The sequence below is a fragment of the Hyperolius riggenbachi genome, chromosome 10 (genome assembly GCF_040937935.1).
Source record: "Hyperolius riggenbachi isolate aHypRig1 chromosome 10, aHypRig1.pri, whole genome shotgun sequence".
Taxonomy (NCBI): Eukaryota; Metazoa; Chordata; class Amphibia; order Anura; family Hyperoliidae; genus Hyperolius; species Hyperolius riggenbachi.
In genome coordinates, this window is record NC_090655.1 from 295819897 (window position 1) to 295847486 (window position 27590).

Genomic DNA, 27590 nt, shown 5'->3' on the forward strand with positions numbered 1-27590 from the left:
CAACCGGAACGCCAAATTTCTCTGCTATGTCACTAAAAGTTAAAAATAATTTAAGCGCTTCGTCAGAACCGGAGGACCCGACGAACAAAAAATCATCAAGATAGTGTAACGCCGCACCGGAACGACACACTTGCTGAACCACCCATTCTAGGAAAGTTGCAAAAATTTCAAAATAAAAACAGGACAGGGTACAGCCCATGGGGAGGCACATATCGAAATAAAAACGACCGTTAAATTGAAAACCGAGGGAATTGAAACCTCCCGACCAAATCGGGAGCAAACGAAACGCTGACTTAATATCTGTTTTGGCTAGCAGTGCACCTTTACCGAAACCGCGGATCACCGATACAGCCTGATCGAAGGATAGGTAAGAGACAGATCTTAAATGCGTTTGAATGGAGTCATTTAGAGAGTCACCCTTGGGAAAAGATAAGTGATGAATTAAACGCCATTCGCCTGGCTCTTTCTTTGGCACAATTCCCAAGGGTGACAATCTAAAATCCGTAAACGGTGGCGATGAAAATGGCCCAGCTACCCTGCCTGCTGCAATCTCCTTGTCAATTTTAGATTGGACTACAGCTGTCAAATTTTTAGTCGATTTTAGGTTCTCAACCCATGAACAGCCAGATCCTGTAAATGGGGGAATATAAAAACCGTTCGCAAAGCCATTAAGCAGAAATGTGCTGATCTCCCGGTTTGGGAAGCGCTCGAGCCACGGGATTAGCTCGATGAGCTTCACCGGCGTCCGCGCTCCGAAGAAAGGACTCCTTAGTGGAGCCCTGGACGGTGGCTGCTACTTTTTTATAACAACGCGCCGCGGGGTGGAGGCCGCCGCAATTAACGCACTCGTGCTTGTATCGGCAGTTCGCCGCGAATTTACACTGTGATTCGTTAAAGGCATGACAGAAGCCTTTCTTAAAAGTAACATTACCCGCATTCCCGCTCTGGGCGTTAGACTTAGGAGATTGCGCGCGCTGCGGTAAGAGTATGCTGATCCATAAGCTGACATCCTTCGAGCCCCATCGCAGGGAGGGATAGATGGACATCTTCTGACGATAAGCATCATCATAGGTAAACCAAGCCATCCCTCCGTACTGCCGCTGGGCCTCGAAAACAGCGTCCATATGCTGAAATAAACCTGCCGCATGCTCTGGCTGCTTCTCAACTATTACACTGGCAAGAATTAAAAATGCTTGAAGCCAGTTATTGAAAGACCTAGTTACAGGTCTACGCCTGTCTTCCTCCTCCTTCTTATCCTTTGAAAGATAGTCCTTACTAAACGGAAGTAAAGAAAGCAGATCCACGTGCTCGCCCCGCCAGATCTTTTCCTTCACCGCAAGAGGTAAATGATAACCAAGTGGAGAAGAAACACAGGGTAAAGCCTCCTTGTAAAACAGCTCTGAAACGCCAGACCTGATAACAGGAGGAGCAAAATTACCAAACTCCAGTGATGAAGGAAAATTCAAAGGCAAGGGAGCAGGGTTAACTTGATTGCCTGGGGGTACCCAGGCAGCAGCAGGTGAAGCAGAACTAGAAACAGCAGTAGAAACAGGCAATCTCTCAATTACTTGTTTTAAACAATCAACTACCACATCTAGCCTATCAGACAAACCCACCCTGCTTTCACCCCTGTTCTCACCGTGTCTAGGAAGAGATGGCTCGTCATCAGAAGAGCTGGAATCCCTGTGGCCAGCGACAGCCTCCCCAGCAGCAGGAAGATGCCCGTCCTGGTTCCCTGTGCCAGCAGGTCTGGCATCAGCTACAGGGAGAAAACCTTGATCTTGCCTGGATGTGGAAAGGGGGGCCCCTGATTGGCAGGCAGCCCCCATGAGGCCTCCAGAAGAATGTTGCTGTGCCCAGTGATCCGGATTTGACATGCTGGCAGGTGTGCAGAGCAGTGGAGATGCGCTGATGGAAGTGCTGGGAAAATCCGCAAGATGGGGAAGAACCGGTGGGGCAGAAGCCGGAAGAGCCGAAGAGATGGCAGCGGAGGTGCCCGCGGATGTTGCTGGAGGAAAAGGAGGAGGAGTGGGCTGCTGAGGGGTCAGTGCGGGGCCAGCAGAAGAGGCCGAGGCGGAATTCCGTGGAGAGGGGGCGGAGGAGAGCGCTGGAGCGCAAACAGACCTCAGATCCGCGGCAAGATGGCGCCCGCTGGTCACCTGACTGCGCCCACTTCCGCCCTTACTACTGCGACCACTTCCTGTGGGCGCAGTGTTCCTGGAACTAGCTCCCCGGACATCGGGAGAATAGGGCCACCTGGGTTTCTTTGCTCTCTTCGCCGGCGGGGCCTCCGAGTATCCGGCGCCCGCTCCGGCAGCAGAAAGGAGGTCCTGGGCGTGCAGATCCTTCCTGGAGCGACCTTTTGGCGGCTTGTGCGGCCGCTCCACCGCAGACAGAGCCTGCAACAGGTTGGTCGGGGTAGATGATGGCAGGGGCTGCTGGGGAGAGACAGAAATGTCCATAGGAGTAGCCGGAACAGCAGAGGAGATAGATTGTGCGGGGGCAATTGCGTCCAGGATCCTTTTCAAAAGCTCCTCGCCCCCCTCAGATCTGGCAACGGCGGCCAGTCTCGATAAAGTTTCATCCATAGGGAAAAACAAAATTAAAATCCTCCCAATAAATAATAAATAGGCAGGATGGAGGGTAACTGTAAAAGAAATAAATAAATTAAGAAATAAATTAAATGAAAGAATCTAAAAAGGTTCAAAGGAGAATTCTGCAGGAGAGCTGACAGCAGGACTGGATCGCAGCTTGTCCTGACCGAAACTGAGGAGAGAATGACATCCCACACTGATCTGTGACAGGAGCTCACAGTTCATTGGCTGCCGATAACCCCACTCCTTCTGACAGCTGCCAATCAGGGTTATCTCCAGGTGCTCTTTGCCCAGATACCTGACAGCTTCAGATATCACCAGCCGGCCCCTGAAAGAAAGGAGGGAAAGAGCAGTACCACAGAAAACCAAGTGCATAAACCTATGCAAATACACAAGCAATATCACAACCTGTATTTTGTGTGGCCACAAAGTCCCAAGAGGCCCTTGCTCCATTATGTCGCTCAGGCCTTACAGGAGTACTGCCAGAACTCACCAAGCAAGTCAAACGTAGCTACAGGCCTCAGTACAGGACATATCTGTGAAAGGGAATGCACAGATCACAGCAGGAGACTAGGGAACAAGGCTGCATGAGACCATCAACATCTCTGGCCTTCCAATTATCCCATATTAAATATACCAATCCGGTTGCTCAAGGCAACTGTGTTGCTGTGAAATTGTAGTCCATCACACCAATCATACTGACCAAAGCCTGTTATGCTTGCTCAGACAAACAGATACAGCTCTGATTTAGTAGGGGAAGGGAATGTTAGCTAATCGACTTTTTACCACAGTAATGGTAAATATCTATACAGACACACTACAAATCAAAGCAGAAAAAGATGTAACTAATAGTAACCGCTGCCATAGATACTCTTTCAAGGTCAGGACTAGCAGGACAACTGCAATGATGGCTACCTTCAGATTTAACCATACTAGAATGTTCTTTCTATGATCCATACTAGTTCTTTCTATGATCCCTACAGATCTCTCACAATACCCCGTTTGCATGACGTCGTGTCGCTGTACCCGTGCGAGTATGTGACTCCATACATGGCAGAGAGGATAAATTCCCAATGCATTTTTACACCATAATGAATTCCCATTTTTCATTCTTCCATTACCATTAGTACCATTAGTCATTGCACTCTCATTCCATCATACCTTCCACAATCATACCAATATATGTAAGTAGAAAAAAACAAAGTCTTGTAAAAGTAATACCTTTTAATGGCTAACTGATAAAGTTAAATAATGCAAGCTTTCTGGGATCTAGTCCCCTTCTTCAGGCATATTTCTAGATGTTACCTGTAGTAAAACACTGATGCAGGGAAGCTGCATGAAGATGGCAGTTGTACTGGTTGCTGTTTAGCAGTTAGATATCAGGTGATCAGCAGGCTGGGGCCAGTGAGCTTATGCAAGCAAACATGAAATCTAGCAGGTTTCTGAAGATAGTGAAGCCAAGTCAATCATGTTACATAAGGAGTCATGAATCCCATTCCACAATTTAAACCTTCTGTTAATGTCTTGAACATTTTCATAAATTTGTACTCAGAAATCTTTCTTGCTTGTTCATTTTTGAAGTTACCCTTAAGAATAAATACTTTTAGATTTTGCATGCTGTGTCCTGGTTTGCAGAAGTGTTGGCCCACTGGTGTGTCCATTTTACCCTCATTAATTTTAAAGCGGTGATGGTTCATTCTTGTGCACAGTTTTTGTCCGGTTTCTCCTATATAGATTCCTCTTGAGGGGCATTTCATGCAGCATATCATGTATACAACATTGGATGACTCGCAGGAAAATTGGTCTGATATTTGATGATATTTCTGTGAGTTTGGTATTTGTATTTGGCTTGTGCACAAGATATAAGGGCAGGTCTCACACCTTGTGTTATTACAGGGTAATGTGCCTGGAGTATCTGGTGTAGATAATGCACTTCTGATAATCATTTGTCTCAAATTGGGAGGTTGTCTGAAAGCAAGCATTGGTAAATCAGGAAAAACTTCTTTCAGGCGTTTGTCTTTATGAAGTATCGGTTGCAGGGCTTTCGATATCTTCTTCAGTGTCTTTAATCTTGGGTTGTAGGTGACCACTATTGGGACTCTGTTGTTTTCAGTCTCTGGGGTGTATTTCAATAGTTCCTCTCTAGATTTTAAAGTTGCTCTGTGTATTTGATCATCAACGATTCGTGGATGATATCCCTGATCTATGAATATTTTACGTAGTGACATAAGTTGTCTGTCTCTGTCCTCTGAAACAGAACATATTCGGTTATACCTCAGAGCCTGGCTGTAAACAATAGATTTTTTGGTGTGTTCCGGGTGGAAACTATTCCACTTGAGGTAAATATGCCGGTCAGTTGGTTTACGGTAGATGGATGTTTATCATCCATGTTGTATACATGATACGCTGCATGAAATGCCCCTCAAGAGGTATCTATATAGGAGAAACAGGACAAAAACTGCGCACAAGAATGAACCATCACCGCTTTAAAATTAATGAGGGTAAAATGGACACACCAGTGGGCCAACACTTCTGCAAACCAGGACACAGCATGCAAAATCTAAAAGTATTTATTCTTAAGGGTAACTTCAAAAATGAACAAGCAAGAAAGATTTCTGAGTACAAATTTATGAAAATGTTCAAGACATTAACAGAAGGTTTAAATTGTGGAATGGGATTCATGACTCCTTATGTAACATGATTGACTTGGCTTCACTATCTTCAGAAACCTGCTAGATTTCATGTTTGCTTGCATAAGCTCACTGGCTCCAGCCTGCTGATCACCTGACATCTAACTGCTAAACAGCAACCAGTACAACTGCCATCTTCATGCAGCTTCCCTGCATCCGTGTTTTACTACAGGTAACATCTAGAAATATGCCTGAAGAAGGGGACTAGATCCCAGAAAGCTTGCATTATTTAACTTTATCATTTAGCCATTAAAAGGTATTACTTTTACAAGACTTTGTTTTTTTCTACTTACATATACTTACATATATAAGTACAGACGGTATACAATGCATTATTTTTCCAACAGTTGCATGGCATTCAGAAATATTGAAGTTACAATAACTGTGCTTTATCAGTGTGGCTTGGAGGAGGAGCAGTTCTCTTATTAACCTCTAGGTTAAGACTTTCTTGCACTGGGTCAGACACAGCTTAGTTACAACAGCCAGTAACACTTCAAAAATGAGTTGCAAACACCATTAAATGCCTTTTCTGCTGCGATTTATAAAAAATACAGCCTACCAACTATGATACAATATTCAAGAAGGAACTTATCCATGGAGAACTATTGAGTAAATCATTTGAATCTATATGCTTCAAAGTTACAAGCTATATAAATTCTGTTCAAATATGAACATTATTCTATCAAACTTATGGCAAACTACCATGCCATGGGGAAATGATTTAACTCTACTCACTTGTATAAGTCTGGGTGACAAAACGCCATTACTTAATTAATCCACTTTAAACTAAGGGAATTATGGTTGTACTAAAAACTCAATTCACTTTACACCATGAAACTAATGTAACACGGTGACGTAGCAGCCAGTGCTATCGCCTTACAATGTTATTCAAATCTCTGCCTGGTCAACATCTGCAGGGACAACAATCAAAAGGACAGACCCTGCTTCACATTCAGTAGAAAAAGTTTATTAAAGCATGAAAAACATCACTGCATAAGCACCATAGTGTTACTTTAAAATCATACTTCACTGCTGATGTAAACAAGCGCAGCCGGCTGGGCTCACACATGCACCTTCCACTTGTATCACATCAGTCACACCCGGGATCCCTTCACTCATCCACTGTATAGCAGGGGACTATCTATAAGTACAGCAAGCCAGAGTTCAGCAAAATTCCAAGCAAGGAGATGTAACAAACCCTGCATAGGGCTTAGCAAAGCCAGTAGAAGCACATGCAGGTCACAGAGGGCGAGGGTAAAGCATAGATTCATAAAGCCTGAAGCATGGAATTGCAATAAACCAGCTTGAATCTGCCTCACTGAGGCTCTCACCACTCAGGAACAGTTTCTGGTCATCTCCCATCTACTGTATCAGGAACATGGCAGTCTCTTAGCAGGCAGCTTTCACTCCCCTGGGCAGTCCACATGCTCAGCAGGGCAGCCAGGGTCCTGGGTGTCAGGCAGCGCTTGGTAGTCAGTGAGGTCTTCACTGACTACCAAGCTTTGCCCGACCACACACCCTGCATGAAGCCTACCATGGAGCCTGGCGCCGGCTGACCGTGTGGGAGGACATACAAGAGAAGGTCTGTGTGGCTGGAGAGATCACTGGCTGGCAAAACACGTGTGCACACGCTTTCCATCAGCTGCATGAATCCATGCTTTACCCTCGCCCTCTGTGACCTGCATGTGCTTCTACTGGCTTTGCTAAGCCCTATGCAGGGTTTGTTACATCTCCTTGCTTGGAATTTTGCTGAACTCTGGCTTGCTGTACTTATAGATAGTCCCCTGCTATACAGTGGATGAGTGAAGGGATCCCGGGTGTGACTGATGTGATACAAGTGGAAGGTGCATGTGTGAGCCCAGCCGGCTGCGCTTGTTTACACCAGCAGTGAAGTATGATTTTAAAGTAACACTATGGTGCTTATGCAGTGATGTTTTTCATGCTTTAATAAACTTTTTCTACTGAATGTGAAGCAGGGTCTGTCCTTTTGATTGTTGTTTCTGGTTTAGCCATTGCCAGCCCCATGCTCCCACGATATTGTGGTATTCATAGTTCAATACCTGTGAGTTCCAGGAACTAGTTTTTTCTTGTTGTGAACATCTGCAGGGAGTCCGCATGTTCTCCCCGTTTCTGCATGGGTTTCCCCCAGGCACTCCAGTTTCCTCACCCCAAAAAAACACAGACAACTCAACCGGCTCCCTTCCAAATTGGCCCCAAACTATGATATATGATCTCACTATGTTACCTATGAAAAAAACCTGAACCTCTTTTGGTCATGATATAAAAATTCCAAAAATCTATTCTGCAATATGGAAAACTTCATTCACATACATATAGATCAAAATCATTATTCAAAGGAATGCATAGTTTCTTTAGGGGGACACATGCCTGTCTAATTACTTGAGACTAAATGATTTAAAGAAGTAATCTCCTAATAAGAAAGAAGAAAACCTATTTTATGAGGCAGATATACCCATAGTTTCAACACATACTTTCACGGGTGCCCAGTGACGTAACTAAGGAGCTGTGGGCCCTAGGGCAGGTTTTACATGCCCCCACCCCAAGAACTTTATACATAGCAATTAATACAGCGCACCAAAACTTGCCAAGGACAAGCACAGTGTCAGAGGTGCAAGAAGGGAATGGGGAACAGTGTGCTAAGGATTACTACTATTCAAAGCATCTATAGAATTGATTATTACCACTACAGGACCAATAGAGAGCTAATACTGTGATAGAGGGTGGACCCTTCGGGGCCCCTCTGGACCAAGGGCCCTGGTGTGGCCACTACCTCTGTACCCCCTATTGCTACGTCCCTGCGGGTGCCTCCTCCATATCTTACATATCACAAACATGTACTCAATACAACTCTCAATTTACACACATATGTGTCAGTTTACACACAATACATATGAATACATTATAATACATGTTATTCTATATCCTTATGAACTTTACCTAAGTTTGCAATAATTAATTACATTACTATATTTCTGAAATTTTTTCTCTTACACAAAGGACTATACAAAATGACACATAATTTATTCAGATAATTTCTGACGGTCAATGTACAAATCTCAGTATAACCAGATATTTGTTAAATATGGCATCTGAAACCAGTTTTGTACGTACATAGAATTTATACTGTAGATTTTGGTAAGTGACCGTTCTTATCCGAATTCCATGAGTGTCTTTAATATTAATTTTACTAATCATCTCTCAGAACTACAGTAAGGATCTATAACAACTTATATAATAATTTATCATCGCTTGCGCAACCTATACACGGAGAACATACATAAAAACACACTGTTAGTCAAGATTAACACACAAACAAGACAGACTTGGACATATATAATTCTAATCACCGTTAGACATAGTTCTTTAACCAATTGTATATAGATTGAACTATTATTCCGTTCTCCCCCCAAGGGAATGACAGCCCAAGACTAATATACTATATTATATTCTAACCAAGGATGAACAAAATATTTTTCTCCCAGATATTCTGGCAACATAAAGGTTCATAAGTTTCATCTATATTAGGGATTGGGATAGGAAACATTTTGACAGTATTTTGACCCATTAATCTAATTTCAGTTTTATACTGTAATTTATTGGCCCTCTATTAAATCTATGTGTCAAATACACATATAAGATATTGCCGTACCAATAGACAATTCTTATCTAGATAAATTATAATTTATATATTTTTCAAATTTATCAACACTATTTTTATCAATAACTAATATTTATCAATAATTCTATAATTCTCATCTCCTGAGAACAAAACAAACTTTGTCTAGGGGTTTTTTCTTTCTACAAGTAAACCCAAACTGTTTCTTAGAATTTAATAACTTTTTTCCTTAACGTTACTAATAAAACAGATTATTATTTACAAAACAAACACAGACAAATAATATAAAACATCTAATTCTTATCTGACATTATAAAAACCTTACAAAAATAAACTATAATAAACCCATTCAAAACCTAAGAAGAACTACAAGTACCAAAAAATCCATACCACATGGTGCCCTGTTCATTACCCAAATGAACACTATTTTCTTGCCAAAAGAAAATATTTATTGAAGTTGATCAGACTTCAAATTTGTTAGATTTTTCCCAAAAAAAATCTATATTTCCCTTAGACCTACTAAGAGAAGCCCTATTGGACTTACCAAAAGTCCCTTCTCCCTAATATTTTTTTTTTTTAAACCAAGGCCTTCTAAAAACCTTATAATCTATATAATTAAAATTATACTTTTAAAAAACACAAACTCCAAAACCGGATTCGTTTTGGTATCAACAGAAATTTCACATAAATAATATAGACACCTCTCTCTTTAAAAGACAAAAAGAGAAATATAGTCATATTACTTACGTGAATTCTGAAGAAGACCATCCGCGGCGAGACCCCAGCTGAAAGGAGTGGTATCTATTTAAGTTCATGTCACGGCCTTGTCAGATATCAGATGCGTTAGACTACTTAATTTCCTGGCGCCAGGACATAAAATGGTTAACAGAACACACACAGACACAGAATGTGAGCACACAATATGCTAGTTCTTTACTGCAATTACTTTCCTTATATCCTACTCAATACAGGATTTGCTCATGCGCAGTATATCATCATATGTCACCATAATTACAGAAAGTCATGTGATTTACAAGAAATAACACAGTTCAATGATCACGGGGAAATATGTTATTTATGACCTTCCAGGTGTCCCCATTTAGGGCACTTAGGGGTTTTGCCCAGCAAGAAGAATTTGCCTATTCTCTATTTCATGCAGCCAGCTCTTCCTGCACAGATGTGTGTGGGTGGCTGATTGTTCTATAGACACATTACCGTGTTTCCCCGAAAATAAGACAGTGTCTTATATTAATTTTTGCTCCAGAAAGTGTGCTAGGGCTTATTTTCAGGGGATGTCTTATATTGGCACTGCAGATGTGTCCGCTGCTGGCCACCTCTTATTGCTGCTCACTGTACTGATACAGTGCTGATCAGGCACCTGTCATGTTATCCCTGCACACAGTTTATAAACCTGATGTGTGCAAAGATGACATGTCAGGTGCCTGATCAGCACTACATGATGTGTCCCCATGCTGTCCGCCTCTTATTGTTGCTTATTGTACTGTTACAGTGCCGATCAGGCACCTGACATGTTATCCTTGCACACAGCATGTTTATCAACTGTGTGCAGGGATGACATGACAAGTGCCTGATCGGCACTGCAGGAAGTGTCCCCATGCTGGCCCCCTTTTATTGCTGTTTATTGTGCAGTTACAGTGTCGATCAGGCACCTGTCATGTCATCCCTGCACACAGTTGATAAACATGCTGTGTGCAAGGATGACATGTCAGGTGCCTGATCGGCACTGCGCGATTTGTCCCCATGCCGGCCACCTCTGCCTGCTCCTTAACGTAATGTCACAGTGCCGATCCAGCACCTTTCATGTCATCCCTGCACACAGTTGATAAACATGCTGTGTGCAAGGATGACATGACGTGTCCCCCATGCTGGCCGCCTGTGTAAGAAGCTGTGTAAGCACGCCGCAGAACAGTTCAAGCTCCGGTATTAAAGCCTTGTAATTGGATGAAGCAGCCTGGCTGGGAGGTGGGATCATGGCTCCGTTATTGGGCCAATCATTGCACTCGCTGTGTAGCAGCGAGTGCAGTGATTGGCCCAAAAACGGAGCATGATCCCGCCTCCCAGACTGCTTCATCCAATTACAAGGCTTTAATATCGGAGCTTGTAACAATAATGGCACAGAGCTGACTGAAGGAGATTTAATCAGCCTGCATTGAATAGCGAGTGTCCCGGAGACCTCGCAGAGACAACCGGATAGCAAGCAGGACAGCAAGTTAAAATACATCTAATAACATGTCATGTGGGCTGCAGCTGGGCATGTAATGTAGGCTGGGGCTAGGTCTTATTTTCGGAGAATGTCTTATATTTAGAGAATGATTGAAAGGCCTGCTAGGTCTTATAATGAGAGGATGTTTTACTTTAGGGGAAAGACGGTAATATCACATTGATCAGATACATGTATGCTTGTATATGAAATTGATCTATATACTATACTATACTATATACTAATATATATATACATATATATATACATATATACCTACACATCCTTTCATTATCCAGTAACACAAGGGGCGTGTCTGGGTGGTGAGCAGGGAATTATGGTACATTATCCAGTAACACAAGGGGCGTGTCTGGGTGGTGAGCAGGGAATTATGGGATATTATCCAGTAACACAAGGGGCGTGTCTGGGTGGTGAGCAGGGAATTATGGGATATTATCCAGTAACACAAGGGGTGTGTCTGGGTGGTGAGAGGTGCTGGGAATTATGGGACATTATCCAGTAACACAAGGGGTGTGTCTGGGTGGTGAGAGGTGCTGGGAATTATGAGATATTATCCAGTAACACGAGGGGCGTGTCTGGGTGGTGAGAGGTGCTGGGAATTATGGGACATTATCCAGTAACACAAGGGGCGTGTCTGGGTGGTGAGCAGGGAATTATGGGACATTATCCAGTTACACAAGGGGCGTGTCTGGGTGATAAGCGGTGCTGGGAATTATGGGACATTATCCAGTAACACAAGGGGCATGTCTGGGTGGTGAGCAGGGAATTATGGGACATTATCCAGTAACACAAGGGGTGTGTTTGGGTAGTGAGAGGTGCTGAGAATTATGTGACATTATCCAGTAACACAAGGGGAGTGTCTGGGTGGTGAGAGGTGCTGGGAATTATGGGACATTATCCAGTAACACAAGGGGCGTGTCTGGGTGGTGAGCAGGGAATTATGGGACATTATCCAGTAACACAAGGGGTGTGTTTGGGTAGTGAGAGGTGCTGAGAATTATGTGACATTATCCAGTAACACAAGGGGAGTGTCTGGGTGGTGAGAGGTGCTGGGAATTATGGGACGTTATCCAGTAACACAAGGGGCGTGTCTGGGTGGTGAGAGGTGCTGGGAATTATGGGACATTATCCAGTAACACAAGGGGCGTGTCTGGGTGGTGAGCAGGGAATTATGGGACATTATCCAGTAACACAAGGGGTGTGTTTGGGTAGTGAGAGGTGCTGAGAATTATGGGACATTGTCCAGTAACACAAGGGGTGTGTCTGGGAGGTGAGAGGTGCTGGGAATTATGGGACATTATCCAGTAACACAAGGGGCGTGTCTGGGTGGTGAGAGGTGCTGGGAATTATGGGACATTATCCAGTAACACAAGGGGTGTGTCGGGGTGGTAAGAGGTGCTGGGAATTATGGGACATTATCCAGTAACACAAGGGGCGTGTCTGGGTGGTGAGCAGGGAATTATGGGACATTATCCAGTAACACAATGGGCGTGTCTGGGTGGTGAGAGATGCTGGGACTTATGGGATATTATCCAGTAACACAAGGGGCGTGTCTGGGTGGTGAGCAGGGAATTATGGGACATTATCCAGTAACACAAGGGGCGTCTGGGTGGTGAGAGGTGCTGGGTATTATGGGACATTATCCAGTAACACAAGGGGCGTGTCTGGGGGGGTGAGAGGTGTTGGGAATTATGGGATATTATCCAGTAACACAAGGGGCGTGTCTGGGTGGTGAGAGATGCTGGGACGTATGGGATATTATCCAGTAACACAAGGGTCGTGTCTGGGTGGTGAGAGGTGCTGGGAATTATGGGACATTATCCAGTAACACAAGGGGCGTGTCTGGGTGATGAGAGGGGCTGGGAATAATGGGACATTATCCAGTAACACAAGGGGCGTGTCTGCGTGGTGAGAGGTGCTGGGAATTATCGGATATTATCCAGTAACACAAGAGGTGTGTCTGGGTGCTGAGCAGGGAATTATGGGATATTATCCAGTAACACAAGGGGCGTGTCTGCGTGGTGAGAGGTGCTGGGAATTATGGGATATTATCCAGTAACACAAGGGGCGTGTCTGCGTGGTGAGAGGTGCTGGGAATTATGGGATATTATCCAGTAACACAAGGGGCGTGTCTGGGTGGTGAGCAGGGAATTATGGGACATTATCCAGTAACACAAGGGGGGTGTCTGGATGGTGAGAGGTGCTGGGAATTATGGGATATTATCCAGTAACACAAGGGGCGTGTCTGGGTGGTGAGAGGTGCTGGGAATTATGGGATATTATCCAGTAACACAAGGGGCGTGTCTGGGTGGTGAGCAGGGAATTATGTGATATTATCCAGTAACACAAGGGGCGTGTCTGGGTGGTGAGAGGTGCTGGGAATTATGGGACATTATCCAGTAACACAAGGGGCGTGTCTGGGTGGTGAGAGGTGCTGGGAATTATGCGATATTATCCAGTAACCAAGGGGCGTGTCAGGGTGGTGAGCAGGTAATTATGGGACATTATCCAGTAACATAAGGGGCGTGTCTGGGTGGTGAGAGGTGCTGGGAATTATGGGATATTATCCAGTAACACAAGGGTCGTGTCTGGGTGGTGAGAGGTGCTGGGAATTATGGGACATTATCCAGTAACACAAGGGGCGTGTCTGGGTGATGAGAGGGGCTGGGAATAATGGGACATTATCCAGTAACACAAGGGGCGTGTCTGCGTGGTGAGAGGTGCTGGGAATTATGCGGCATTATCCAGTAACACAAGGGGCGTGTCTGGGTGGTGAGCAGGGTATTATGGGACATTATCCAGTAACACAAGGGGCGTGTCTGGGTGGTGAGAGGTGCTGGGAATTATCGGATATTATCCAGTAACACAAGGGGCGTGTCTGGGTGGTGAGAGGTGCTGGGAATAATGTGATATTATCCAGTAACACAAGGGGCGTGTCTGCGTGGTGAGAGGTGCTGGGAATTATGGGATATTATCTAGTAACACAAGGGGTGTGTCTGGGTGGTGAGCAGGGAATTATGGGATATTATCCAGTAACACAAGGGGCGTGTCTGGGTGGTGAGCAGGGAATTATGTGATATTATCCAGTAACACAAGGGGCGTGTCTGGGTGGTGATCAGGGAATTATGGGATAGTATCCAGTAACACAAGGGGCGTGTCTGGGTGGTGAGCAGGGAATTATGGGATATTATCCAGTAACACAAGGGGCGTGTCTGGGTGGTGAGCAGGGAATTATTGGACATTATCCAGTAACACAAGGGGCGTGTCTGGGTGGTGAGCAGATAATTATGGGACATTATCCAGTAACACAAGGGGCGTGTCTGGGTGATGAGAGGTGCTGGAAATTGTGGGATATTATCCAGTAACACAAGGGGTGTGTCTGGGTGGTGAGCAGGGAATTATGGGATATTATCCAGTAACACAAGGGGTGTGTCTGGGTGATGAGAGGTGCTGGGAATTATCGGATATTATCCAGTAACACAAGGGGCGTGTCTGGGTGATGAGAGGTGCTGGAAATTGTGGGATATTATCCAGTAACACAAGGGGTGTGTCTGGGTGGTGAGCAGGGAATTATGGGATATTATCCAGTAACACAAGGGGTGTGTCTGGGTGATGAGAGGTGCTGGGAATTATCGGATATTATCCAGTAACACAAGGGGCGTGTCTGGGTGGTGAGAGGTGCTGGGAATTATGGGATATTATCCAGTAACACAAGGGGTGTGTCTGGGTGGTGAGCAGGGAATTATGGGATATTATCCAGTAACACAAGGGGTGTGTCTGGGTGGTGAGCAGGGAATTATTGGAGATTATCCAGTAACACAAGGGGTGTGTCTGGGTGATGAGAGGTGCTGGGAATTATCGGATATTATCCAGTAACACAAGGGGCGTGTCTGGGTGGTGAGCAGGGAATTATGGGACATTATCCAGTAACACAAGGGGCGTGTCTGGGTGATGAGCAGGGAATTATGGGACATTATCCAGTAACACAAGGGATGTGTCTGGGTGGTGAGCAGGGAATTATGGGAGATTATCCAGTAACACAAGGGGTGTGTCTGGGTGATGAGAGGTGCTGGGAATTATCGGATATTATCCAGTAACAAGGGGCGTGTCTGGGTGGTGAGAGGTGTTGGGAATTATGGGATATTATCCAGTAACACAAGGGGCGTGCCTGGGTGGTGAGCAGGGAATTATGGGATATTATCCAGTAACACAAGGGGTGTGTCTGGGTGCTGAGCAGGGAATTATGGGATATTATCCAGTAATCACAAGGGGTGTGTCTGGGTGGTGAGCAGGGAATTATGGGACATTATCCAGTAACACAAGGGGCGTGTCTGGGTGGTGAGAGGTGCTGGGAATTATGGGATATTATCCAGTAACACAAGGGGCGTGTCTGGGTGGTGAGCAGGGAATTATGGGACATTATGCAGTAACACAAGGGGTGTGTCTGGGTGGTGAGCAGGGAATTATGGGATATTATCCAGTAACACAAGGGGCGTGTCTGGGTGGTGAGAGGTGCTGGGAATTATGGGATATTATCCAGTAACACAAGGGGTGTGTCTGGGTGGTGACTGTACCATTGTGTGTTTCAGGTTCCTATAAGGTGTGATGATGTCACCGTGTATTTCTCCATGGAGGAGTGGCAGTATGTAGCAGGACACAAGGACCTCTACAAGGACGTCAGGGTGAAGGATCTTTTGACCCTACAGTCACTTGGTAAGAGCTTTTCCATGGAAATGTCCCGATTTTCTCAGTCTCTAGTAGGTTGTTTTTGCTGGTTCCTTCGCACGTGTCTTGGTGGTTTCTTTCTTTGTTGTAGTTTGGAAGATTGGGGACCTTTCATATGTATAGTAGTTATTCACAGCGCAGGTATAGTCTTCCTTAAAAGTTACTCCACTTCACCACCTGTGCGCACTCAAAGTGCAGATGAAACAAACAGGGATGCTCTCAGTGGAAATAGTAAAATTCAATTTATTTCTGGATAAAAGGGCAAATACAGGCAAACTGAGGTGGGCACTTACTTCCAGAGGGTCCCAATCCGCTCAGGACCCTCCCTTGGCATGCAACACTTCCCACTCCTTGTGGTACTTAGACCTCAATAGCCTTTCACATGTGTTAGAATTGCAGTTACACGTTTGTCACACATCTAATGCGTTTTATTAGCATCCTATCTGACTCGCATTTTTTTTGAAGATTTTTTTAGTGCGTTTTGATATTGCTTTTCTTACGTGAGCACCCGCCATGCCCCTCCCCCTTGTTTCTAATTTAATAAGATACATTGTTAATAACGTCATTGGTTTGCATGGAAAAACTGCAATTCAAAAAAAAACACAAAAAATTAAAATAGCAAAAAGAAAAAAAGGACCGGACAATTCAGAAAGAAATCACAAAATGCAGCATTGGACGTGTAGAAAATCGCAGAGAAACATATGCGGAATTTGCATGGATAAATGTGAATTGGGCCTTGTAGTATGTATGCCGCTTTGAACTCAGTAATACAAACGTGATAGCCTTATCATCTTCATAACCTCATGAATGTTTCAGATTTTGTGGAATTTTTGGTTGAAACTATTAAATACCGTCTGGCACCACTTCATCACAGCTTCACCAGATTGAGACCATAAACACTCAAAGTCTATTAAAGGGGAACTGAAGTAGGAGGTATACGGAGGCTGCCATATTTATTTCCTTTTAATCAATACCAGTTGCCTGGCAGCCCTGCTGGTCTATTTCTCTGCAGTAGTATCTGAATAACACCAGAAACAAGCATGCAGCTAGTCTTGTCAGATCAGACTTATAAGTCTGAAACACCTGATCTGCTGCATGTGCAAATTTGGACAGAGGCGCCAGGCAGGTTAAAATGATCTAAAAACAACTAAAAAGGAGGAGTACAGGTGGACTTACCTCCTGAAATGATGGACAATCGAGATTTGTTCAAATCGCAAATAACAATTTATTTTGGCACTCCGCAACGCGTTTCGCAGGTATAACCCGCTTCATCAGGCAAGGAGTGCAAGCTCAAAAAGGTCCAATAGTGGCAAGAGGCGGCAAGTTGCGGAGTGCTAAAATAAATTGTTATTTGCGATTTGAACAAATCTCGATTGTCCATCATTTCAGGAGGTAAGTCCACCTGTACTCCTCCTTTTTAGTTGTTTTTAGATCATTTTAACCTGCCTGGCGCCTCTGTCCAAATTTGCACAGTATATAGTCCACCTTGGGTGGAGGGGACTGTCCCCTTCTTTCTATCTACAGCGAGCAACTTCTTAAACCTGAGTGGGGTCAGGTTCTAATGCTCCCCACCTGCATTTCAAGTGGTTGCCTATGTGGTAACCCGTGTTTGTGAGTATATCCACATCTGTTCATTATTTTGCCAACAATTGTTAGACTTACTGCACCATATTGGGCTCTCAGTTTTTCTTTTTTGTTTCAACTGATCTGCATGCTTGTTCAGGGGCCATGGCTAATAGTATTAGAGACAGAGGATCAGCAGGGCTGCCAGGCAACTGGTATTGATTAAAAGGAAATAAATATGGCAGCCTCCGTATACCTCTTACTTCAGTTCCCCTTTAACCTCCCCGGCGTTCTATTGAGATCGCCAGGGAGGCTGCGGGAGGGGTTTTTTTTAATTAAAAAAAAACTATTTCATGCAGCCAACTGAAAGTTGGCTGCATGAAAGCCTACTAGAGGGCGCTCCGGAGGCGTTCTTCCGATCGCCTCCGGCGCCCATAATAAACAAGGAAGGCCGCAATGAGCGGCCTTCCTTGTTTTGCTTAGATCGTTGCCATGGCGACGAGCGGAGTGACGTCATGGACGTCAGCCGACGTCCTGACGTCAGCCGCCTCCGATCCAGCCCTTAGCGCTGGCCGGAACTTTTTGTTCCGGCTGCGCAGGGCTCAGGCGGCTAGGGGGGCCCTCTTTCGCCGCTGCTCGCGGCGAATCGCCGCAGAGCGGCGGCGATCAGGCAGCACACGCGGCTGGCAAAGTGCCGGCTGCGTGTGCTGCACTTTATTTGATAAAAATCGGCCCAGCAGGGCCTGAGCGGCAGCCTCCGGCGGTGATGGACGAGCTGAGCTCGTCCATACCGCTCAGGAGGTTAAGGCATTTATTGGCTTCGATCAGCGATACAAGGTGTTTATTTCAGCATCTTAGTTACAGCAAATCAGGAGATATGAATGTGATTGCAGGTCTCGATGTAGCGGCTTGGCAATCATAAGTAAGCACAAACAAACGGCGGTAAGATGGGCACCTGGAAGCAATAAACTCGAGCAAGCTAAACTAACAGGAACTGATGAAACAGAAGTAGTAGAAAAACAGTAGTCCACAAGACTAGGGATTCATCTTATATGTAGAATGATCTCCAGCCTGACAAGTGTTAATTAGTCACATCTCACTGTAGGTGGCCTGTGGGCGGATGACAGATGTCAATCCCATTCTGAGCTTTCTATTGGCTTCTACGATTGAATGATTGGCATCCCATCCACTGGGCAGGACAGGAACCCCAGGCTATACTTGGAGTTGTGCCATTCTCCTAGTCCCAGCTATCTCATGGAAACTGTTGTTTGTGTCCAGGAATGTGTTCTGGCGTCTCCCGGACTGTACCTATTGTTGGATTAAAAACTAATGCTGGGCATACATGGTGAGATAATGCACCTGAATCGAGCCAGCAGCTCGATGCTGGCGCGTCACCGGTCGTCCCCGCTGGTGCTTCCTTATCAGCGCTTCATTTTCTGCATTGTCCGCCTGCGGGGATCGAGCGCGGTATCGATCCGCCGTGGTGATCGGACACATCGGATAAGAACTATCGCGCCGTGTATGCCCAGCATAACTGTCCTTGCTTCTCTACCAAGCAAGATGTCCACTTGAATCATCTATGGCCAATAGAATATTTATCTCAAGGGAGAACTTTGCATATACAGGAAACACCTTGAAAATCAACAAAATATATTTTAATATGGTGTATGTCCACCTTTTGCGGCAATTACAGCCTCAATTTTCCGAGGTATTGATTCATACAAATTGTGAATTGTTTCCAAAGGAATTTTCGCCCATTCTTCAGTTAAAGGGACTCCGAGCTCTGCCTAAAATAAAAATGTTCACTTACCCGGGGCTTTCTGCAGCCCAGTGCTGGTCGGGACGTCCCATGCCAGCCTCCTGGCTCTTCTCCCCACGGCTGTTCATATAGGGCTGTCCGGCGGCTCACCGGGCGACACTGGCCGAGTGTCGGGGCTCCTTCTTCCGCGCAAAATCGCGCATGCGCCGTACTGTCACACCGGGCCGCCGTGATTACGCGAGGCGGCCGGCGTGCGACGTCATTGTTGAGGTTTGCGGAAGAAGGAGCCCCGACACTCGGCCAGTGTCGCCCGGGGAGCCGCCGGACAGCCCTATATGGACAGCCGTGGGGAGAAGAGCCAGGAGGCTGGCATGGGACGTCCCGACCAGCACTGGGCTGCAGAAAGCCCTGGGTAAGTGAACATTTTTATTTTAGGCAGAGCTCGGAACAGATTTATACAAACCATTGTACAGAAAATTGGAGTCTGGTAGAAAACACGTACAAAAGTCGAGCAGTTGGAGCAACCAATCAGAATCTTTGATCTGGACATCTGATCTATTTTATATCATTTGTCCTTGCACTGTTTTGAAAAATCTGTCTTAAAATATCAAGAGACAGCCTAGTTGTGTGTAAGGCTTGGTGGTGTATTCTCCACAGTCAGCATGCAACGCATGAGCTGGCGTGGAGGAGGTACACACACCAGCACAAGGAAACAGGCTATCCCTAGTATAGTGGAGGGGAGGACTGACTCCAATAGGAGATTGTGGCGCACAGAGCCGTTGCAGATCTGACAGCCACAAACAATGCTTTCGTTATAACGTCTCAGCGCAAAGTAGCGCTGAGCGCATAAATTAGAACTGAGGAGATCAGGACAGGTAGACAGAATGAACGCTTGCTAGCTAGCGGCTACTTAGCGACAGCAAGCGTCCAAAACAAGACAGACTGGAATGAGGCAGCCAATGCGATTGCAGCGATGGCGTGCCTCACAAAGACAGGACAGGATAGTCAGGAAATAGCAGGATCAAGATAGATGAACGTAACACAGACAAATATACAATAAGTATGTTTTCCTAGCGTATTACAATTACAGCTATCAATGAAACTATTTGTAACGTCTGACTAACATATGTATATATCGGCAATGAACCGATATATGACATAAGCAGGAACGCTGACTAGGACTGGAGTAATACAGGGAACAGGACTCAGAAGGATTCGCTATCTCTTCGCAGAGATGAACGCAATCCACAAACGGTAACAGAACAGGATTCAGAAGGATTCGTTATCTCTTCGCAGAGATGAACGCAATCCACAAACGGTAACAGGACAGGATTCAGAAGGATTCGTTATCTCCTCGCAGAGATGAACGCAATCCACAAACGGTAACAGAACAGGACTCAGAAGGATTCGCTATCTCTTCGCAGAGATGAACGCAATCCACAAACGGTAACAGAACAGGATTCAGAAGGATTCGTTATCTCCTCGCAGAGATGAACGCAATCCACAAACGGTAACAGAACTGGATTCAGAAGGATTCGTTATCTCTTCGCAGAGATGAACGCAATCCACAAACAGAACCAGGAGCAGGGTAACTACCTCAGCACGGGTGGTCACGGTACGCGCAACCTACCAAAACGTGCTGGAAAGCTGACTAACTGAACACAGGAAATAAACAGTTCGTGTACGTATATATCAGCGACACTGATGTATCAACGTAACACGAATACAAGGAAAATAATAAACGTGCTGGTATGCATATATATGGGCAATGAACCAATATATGATGCAAAGACCAGCAAAGTATCTTTAGAACAAGAAACACGATCGAGGGCTGAAGCGACAGCAAGACGGGCTTAAACTGAAGCTATGAAAACCTGAGGAGTCCTGCAGGAAGCAGATCTTTATACTGAGGTCATCCAATGGGAGCAGACATGCAGATTCCCACACAGGTGAATGGTAATCAGTCACAAGCTGACAGCAGGGAAAGGCCAACAAAGCTATGCAGCTTGCATGGAAATAGATCAGAACTGCCTGAGCTGCAGCACTACTACTTCCAGCAACACCTGCTGCAGCAGCGATCATTACAGTGTGGTTCCCTCCTTGTCTTTCCCAAGTAGGTCAGTAGGGGGTGCCAGAGCTTGCCTCTTTGTACAACTTCTTCCAGAGCAGCAGACCTTTCACACGGTTGCTTCACAACCCTTACCCCCCCCCCCCCCCCCCAACATGTCACTCCTTTTATTGGCCTATGGGAGGGAAGTATGAGGGATTGGGTGGGTTAGCTAGGTTCGTGGAACATATATATGGAACATTCTTTGATTTTCTAGACTAGGATGGCTAGAGGTTTTCTAGGCACAGTCAGATTTTTTTTTTAACTAAATGTTATAAGCCATTACTACTATCAGTAGGCCTCACATTAGCTGACATTTTCACAGTCTCCATGACAAATCTATGCAAGTAAGCCTTCCTAAAGGAAAGAGGAATTCAGGGTAAATGAAACTGATACATAACAGGCCACACCCATCATTATCTCCTCTGTGGAGACCAACCTATAGTCAAAGCATCTTCATTCACCCTGGAGTCCCCCTTCCTTCTGGAGAGGCAGAGATGAGACACTACTGGTGTCCATTATAATAATCAGATTTTTTTCTTCTCAACAGAATCTGAATTCTCATCCCCAGACAAAGGAGTTCACCCTCTTCCTGATACCACATTGCAGAGGGCAGGAGAAAAGAAAGAGACAATAGTGGCAGGTGAAATGTTGGATTTCCATCAAGGACTCCATCTCAATGATGTGAGAGTCTGTTGGAATCCTACGTTGCCTGCTGCTAGTGGCATTAAGGAGGAAACATTCTGTCTAGAGGAACCTCTCTCCCAGAATACCCCAAGAACCATTACTCAACCTACATCTACTCACATCAAGGAGGAACCATGCTCATATCAAGATCCAGTCCCCCACAAACCAGACCTACATACATCTGCAGGTTCTGAAGGCTATACATCTACTCATGCTAAGGAGGAACCCTACTTATTTCACACTCATGACTCCTCCACACTTACTAAGAATGAACCAGAAATATGGGACACGGTACGTTTTCTTGATCATAAGAAAGAAATCTGTTTTTGTGAAGAAAAGTACTGTGCTCATGTTGGTACGCATTCCCCACTAAAAAGCGTGCATGCATCATCAGCTACAGAGGAACCCTGTCCCCAAAGAGGCCTTTCCAGAGATGGCACAACTAATGACCTTCCAGGTGCAGAATTTCATAAAAATAATTCAGTTTCTCCTGATAAAGTGGACATTGTGGCTGGTGATATGCTATCTCCTCTAAAACACTCTAAGCATGTGGTGACTGGTCTTGTGGAGGACCTGGCCTCAGACACAGCAGAAGGTATCCATTATATTGTTACAGACAACAGAGAACTGGCATTGTTGGAAGGTGGGAATAATACTACTACTTCCAACTTAAGCCACAAACAATACACAGAGACTGAATACCTATTAACTGGTCCTCTGATGGACTCAGCGCCTGGTGACCATAGGACAGAAGGCAACATTCGGAATCCTAGAGATCATATTCATCACATCTCTAATAATAGTAACAACATACAACATCTAGGTGTCCCTTACACAGGTCACAAACAATACATAGAAACTACATACATAATAACTGGTCCTGCGATAGACTTGGGCTTCAACTCTGGAGACCACAAGACAAAGGGTAACAGTACTGGAGATCGTATTCATCACATCTCTAATAATAATGTACAGCCATTCCAAGCTGGAGATGGTAATATTGTCGCCACACCTGCAGTCCACACACAATACATGTTGGGTTCCTCAGTCTTTTGTAACAAAAGACCAAACGCACAATGCTTGAAGGAATCAAAAGGCAAAGTGCTTAGCAGCAGAACCTCAGAGATGCCAGTCGTGCAGAGTGTGGAGGTGGATCCAGTCAGACCTGATCAGGCAATGTGCTCTACAGACAAGGATGACTCACTGCACTACTCCCAGAATTCCCAGAGCCATGACCAGTTACTACTGGCCAGTTTTCTGTGCTCCAAATGTGACCAGTGTTTTGATGACAAATCTCTCCTTTGTTTACATCGGAAGAGTCATATGAGGAAGAAGCCATTTCGATGTTCTGAGTGTGGGAAATCTTTCTCTAAACACGCTCACTACATCCGGCACCAGAGCATCCACACCGGAGTGAAGCCATACGTGTGTCCGGAGTGCGGCAAGTCATTCAGTGATCATTCCTACCTAAACAAACACCAGCGGACCCACACGGCCACCATCACCAAAGCCTTCCGATGTCCGGAGTGTGCTCTGTGCTTCACCACCCAGTATGAACTGGTAGCACACTGCAAGGAGCATAAAGGAAAGAAGCCCTTTGAATGTTCCGAATGTGGCAAACGTTTCACCCGTAACTACCAGCTGATCAAACACAGGAAGGTCCACAGTGGTGATGAGCCGTTCCAGTGTGCCGAGTGTGGGACATGTTTCCGGAACAAAGAGCTCCTCGACAAACATCTCCAGTATCACGCCAAGGAAAAGCGCTTCACCTGTACTGAGTGTGGCAGGTCCTTCTCCGACCACTCGCACTACGTCCGACATCTCAGGATCCACACCGGTGAGAAGCCATTCATGTGCTCCGAGTGTGGGCGGAGCTTTAATGACAAGTCCAGCCTCTACAGACATTACCGCCTGCACACCGGCGAGAGACCATATGTCTGTCCAGATTGTGGACAGACCTACAGCTGCAGCTCCACCCTTAATAAGCACCAGCAGGCTCATGCTACCAGCAAGCTGTATAAATGTCTGGAGTGTGAGGCCTACTTCATGAGCAAGTCTGAGCTTCTCACTCACTGCAGAGTGCACGTGGCAGAAAAATGACGATCCCCCCCTCGCTGCATGTGGAATGGAAAATCCCACCTCAGGCTAGACAGCTGTTCTGCTGCAGCTGCAACACCTACTGCAGGAGAGGAACCCCCACATACTGCATATAGAATGAAATATCCTAACTCAGTGCTGGAACACCTGCTGCAGGAGAGAAACATCCCCCCTCATACTGCATATAGGATGGAATATCCTAACTCCGTGATGGAACACCTGCTGCAGAAGAGAAATAACCCCCCCCCCCCCACTGCATATAGAATGGAATATCCTAACTCAGTGCTGGAACACCTGCTGCAGTATAGAAATAACCCCCCCCCCCCTCATACTGCATATAGGATGGAATATCCTAACTCCGTGCTGGACCACCTGCTGCAGAAGAGAAATAACCCCCCCCCCCCCCCCCACTGCATATAGGATGGAATATCCTAACTCCGTGCTGGACACCTGGTGCAGTATAGAAATACCCCCCCCCCCCTCATACTGCATATAGAGTGGACTATCCTAACTCAGTGCTGGACACCTGCTGCAGTATAGAAATACCCCCACCCCCCATACTGCATATACAATGGAATAGCCTAACTCAGTGCTGGAACACCTGCTGCAGAAGAGAAATAACCCCCCCCCCCCCCCCACACACACACACACACACACTGCATATAGAATGGAATATCCTAAATCAATGCTGGAACACCTGCTGCAGAAGAGAAACATCCCCCCTCCTACTGCATATAGAATGGAATATCCTAACTCAGTGCTGGACACTGGCTGTGGTAGAGAACCCCCCCCCCCCCATACTGCCCACTAGGAGCTATCCATCTCCAGCCCATGAGGAGCTCTGCTATCCATCTCCAGCCCATGAGGAGCTCTACTATCCCATCTCCAGCCCATGAGGAGCTCTGCTATCCATCTCCAGCCCATGAGGAGCTCTGCTATCCATCTCCAGCCCGTGAGGAGCTCTGCTATCCATCTCCAGCCCGTGAGGAGCTCTGCTATCCATCTCCAGCCTGCGAGGAGCTCTGCTATCCATCTCCAGCCCATGAGGAGCTCTGCTATCCATCTCCAGCCCATGAGGAGCTCTGCTATCCATCTCCAGCCCGTGAGGAGCTCTGCTATCCATCTCCAGCCCGTGAGGAGCTCTGCTATCCATCTCCAGCCCATGAGGAGCTCTGCTATCCATCTCTAGCCTGCAAGGAGCTCTGCTATCCATCTCCAGCCCATGAGGAGCTCTGCTATCCATCTCCAGCCCGCGAGGAGCTCTGCTATCCATCTCCAGCCCGCAAGGAGCTCTGCTATCCATCTCCAGCCCACGAGGAGCTCTGCTATCCATCTCCAGCCCATGAGGAGCTCTGCTATCCATCTCCAGCCCGCGAGGAGCTCTGCTATCCATCTCCAGCCTGCGAGGAGCTCTGCTATCCCTCTCCAGCCCATGAGGAGCTCTGCTATCCATCTCCAGCCCGCGAGGAGCTCTGCTATCCATCTCCAGCCCATGAGGAGCTCTGCTATCCATCTCCAGACCACGAGGAGCTCTGCTACCCATCTCCAGCCCATGAGGAGCTCTGCTATCCATCTCTAGCCCACGAGGAGCTCTGCTATCCATCTCCAGCCCATGAGGAGCTCTGCTATCCATCTCCAGCCCACGAGGAGCTCTGCTATCCATCTCCAGCCCACAAGGAGCTCTGCTATCCATCTCCAGCCTGCGAGGAGCTCTGCTATCCATCTCCAACCCATGAGGAGCTCTGCTATCCATCTCCAGCCCACGAGGAGCTCTGCTATCCATCTCCAGCCCACAAGGAGCTCTGCTATCCATCTCCAGCCCATGAGTAGCTCTGCTATCCATCCCCAGCCCATGAGGAGCTCTGCTATCCATCTCCAGCCCTTGAGGAGCTCTGCTATCCATCTCCAGCCCGTGAGGAGCTCTGCTATCCATCTCCAGCCTGCGAGGAGCTCTGCTATCCATCTCCAGCCCATGAGGAGCTCTGCTATCCATCTCCAGCCCACGAGGAGCTCTGCTATCCATCTCAAACCCACGAGGAGCTCTGCTATCCATCTCCAGCCCATGAGGAGCTCTGCTATACATCTCCAGCCCACGAGGGGCTCTGCTATCCATCTCCAGCCCATGAGGAGCTCTGCTATCCATCTCCAGGTCATCAGGAGCTCTGCTATCCATCCCCTGCCCATGAGGAGCTCTGCTATCCATCTTCAGCCCACGAGGAGCTCTGCTATCCATCTCCAGCCCATGAGGAGCTCTGCTATCCATCTCTAACCCACGAGGACCTCTGCTATCCATCTCCAGCCCATGAGGAGCTCTGCTATCCATCTCTAGCTCGCGAGGAGCTCTGCTATCCATCTCCAGCCCATGAGGAGCTCTGCTATGCATCTCCAGCCCACGAGGAGCTCTGCTATCCATCTCCAGCCCACGAGGAGCTCTGCTATCCATCTCCAACCTATGAGGAGCTCTTCTATCCATCTCCAGCCCATGAGGAGCTCTGCTATCCATCTCCAGCCCACGAGGAGCTCTGCTATCCATCTCCAACCCATTAGAGATCTGCTATCCATCTCCAGCCCACAAGGAGCTCTGCTACCCATTTCCAGCCCATGAGGAGCTCTGCTATCCATCTCTAGCCCGCGAGGAGCTCTGCTATCCATCTCCAGCCCATGAGGAGCTCTGCTATCCATCTCCAGCCAATGAGGAGCTCTGCTATCCATCTCCAGCCCATGAGGAGCTCTGCTATCCATCTCCAGCCCACGAGGAGGTCTGCTATCCATCTCCAGACCACGAGGAGCTCTGCTACCCATCTCCAGCCCATGAGGAGCTCTGCTATCCATCTCCAGCCCACGAGGAGCTCTGCTATCCATCTCCAGCCCATGAGGAGCTTTGCTATCCATCTCCAGGTCATGAGGAGCTCTGCTATCCATCCCCAGCCCATGAGGAGCTCTGCTATCCATCTTCAGCCCACGAGGAGCTCTGCTATCCTTCTCCAGCCCACGAGGAGCTCTGCTATCCATCTCTAACCCACGAGGAGCTCTGCTATCCATCTCCAGTCCGCGAGGAGTTCTTCTATCCATCTCCAGCCCATTAGGAGCTCTGCTATCCATCTCCAGGTCACGAGGAGCTCTGCTATCCATCTCCAGTCCATGAGGAGCTCTGCGATCCATCTCCAGCCTGCAAGGAGCTCTGCTATCCATCTCCAGCCCACGAGGAGCTCTGCTATCCATCTCCAGCCCACGAGGAGCTCTGCTATCCATCCCCAGCCCATGAGGAGCTCTGCGATCCATCTCCAGCCCGCGAGGAGCTCTGCTATCCATCTCCAACCCATGAGGAGCTCTGCTATCCATCTCCAGCCCGTGAGGAGTTCTTCTATCCACCTCCAGCCCATGAGGAGCTCTGCTATCCATCTCCAGCCCATGAGGAGCTCTGCTATCCATCTCCAGGTCATGAGGAGCTCTGCTATCCATCTCCAACCTATGAGGAGCTCTGCTATC

The 27590-nt window shown here is 46.7% G+C and overlaps 1 protein-coding gene across 2 annotated transcripts in view; it reads left to right on the forward strand.

Moving 5' to 3' along the window:
- The window catches only part of LOC137535620 (oocyte zinc finger protein XlCOF7.1-like), a 66356-nt gene extending 41866 nt beyond the window's left edge, over positions 1-24490 (forward strand). For both annotated transcript variants that reach the window (XM_068257479.1, XM_068257480.1), the window contains exons 4-5: positions 15753-15876; positions 21868-24490. In XM_068257479.1, the coding sequence (XP_068113580.1) occupies positions 15753-15876; positions 21868-24104 (2361 nt within the window). In that variant the 3' untranslated portion in view covers positions 24105-24490. The remainder of the gene's footprint in view (positions 1-15752; positions 15877-21867) is intronic.
- The last annotated feature ends 3100 nt before the right edge of the window (positions 24491-27590 follow it).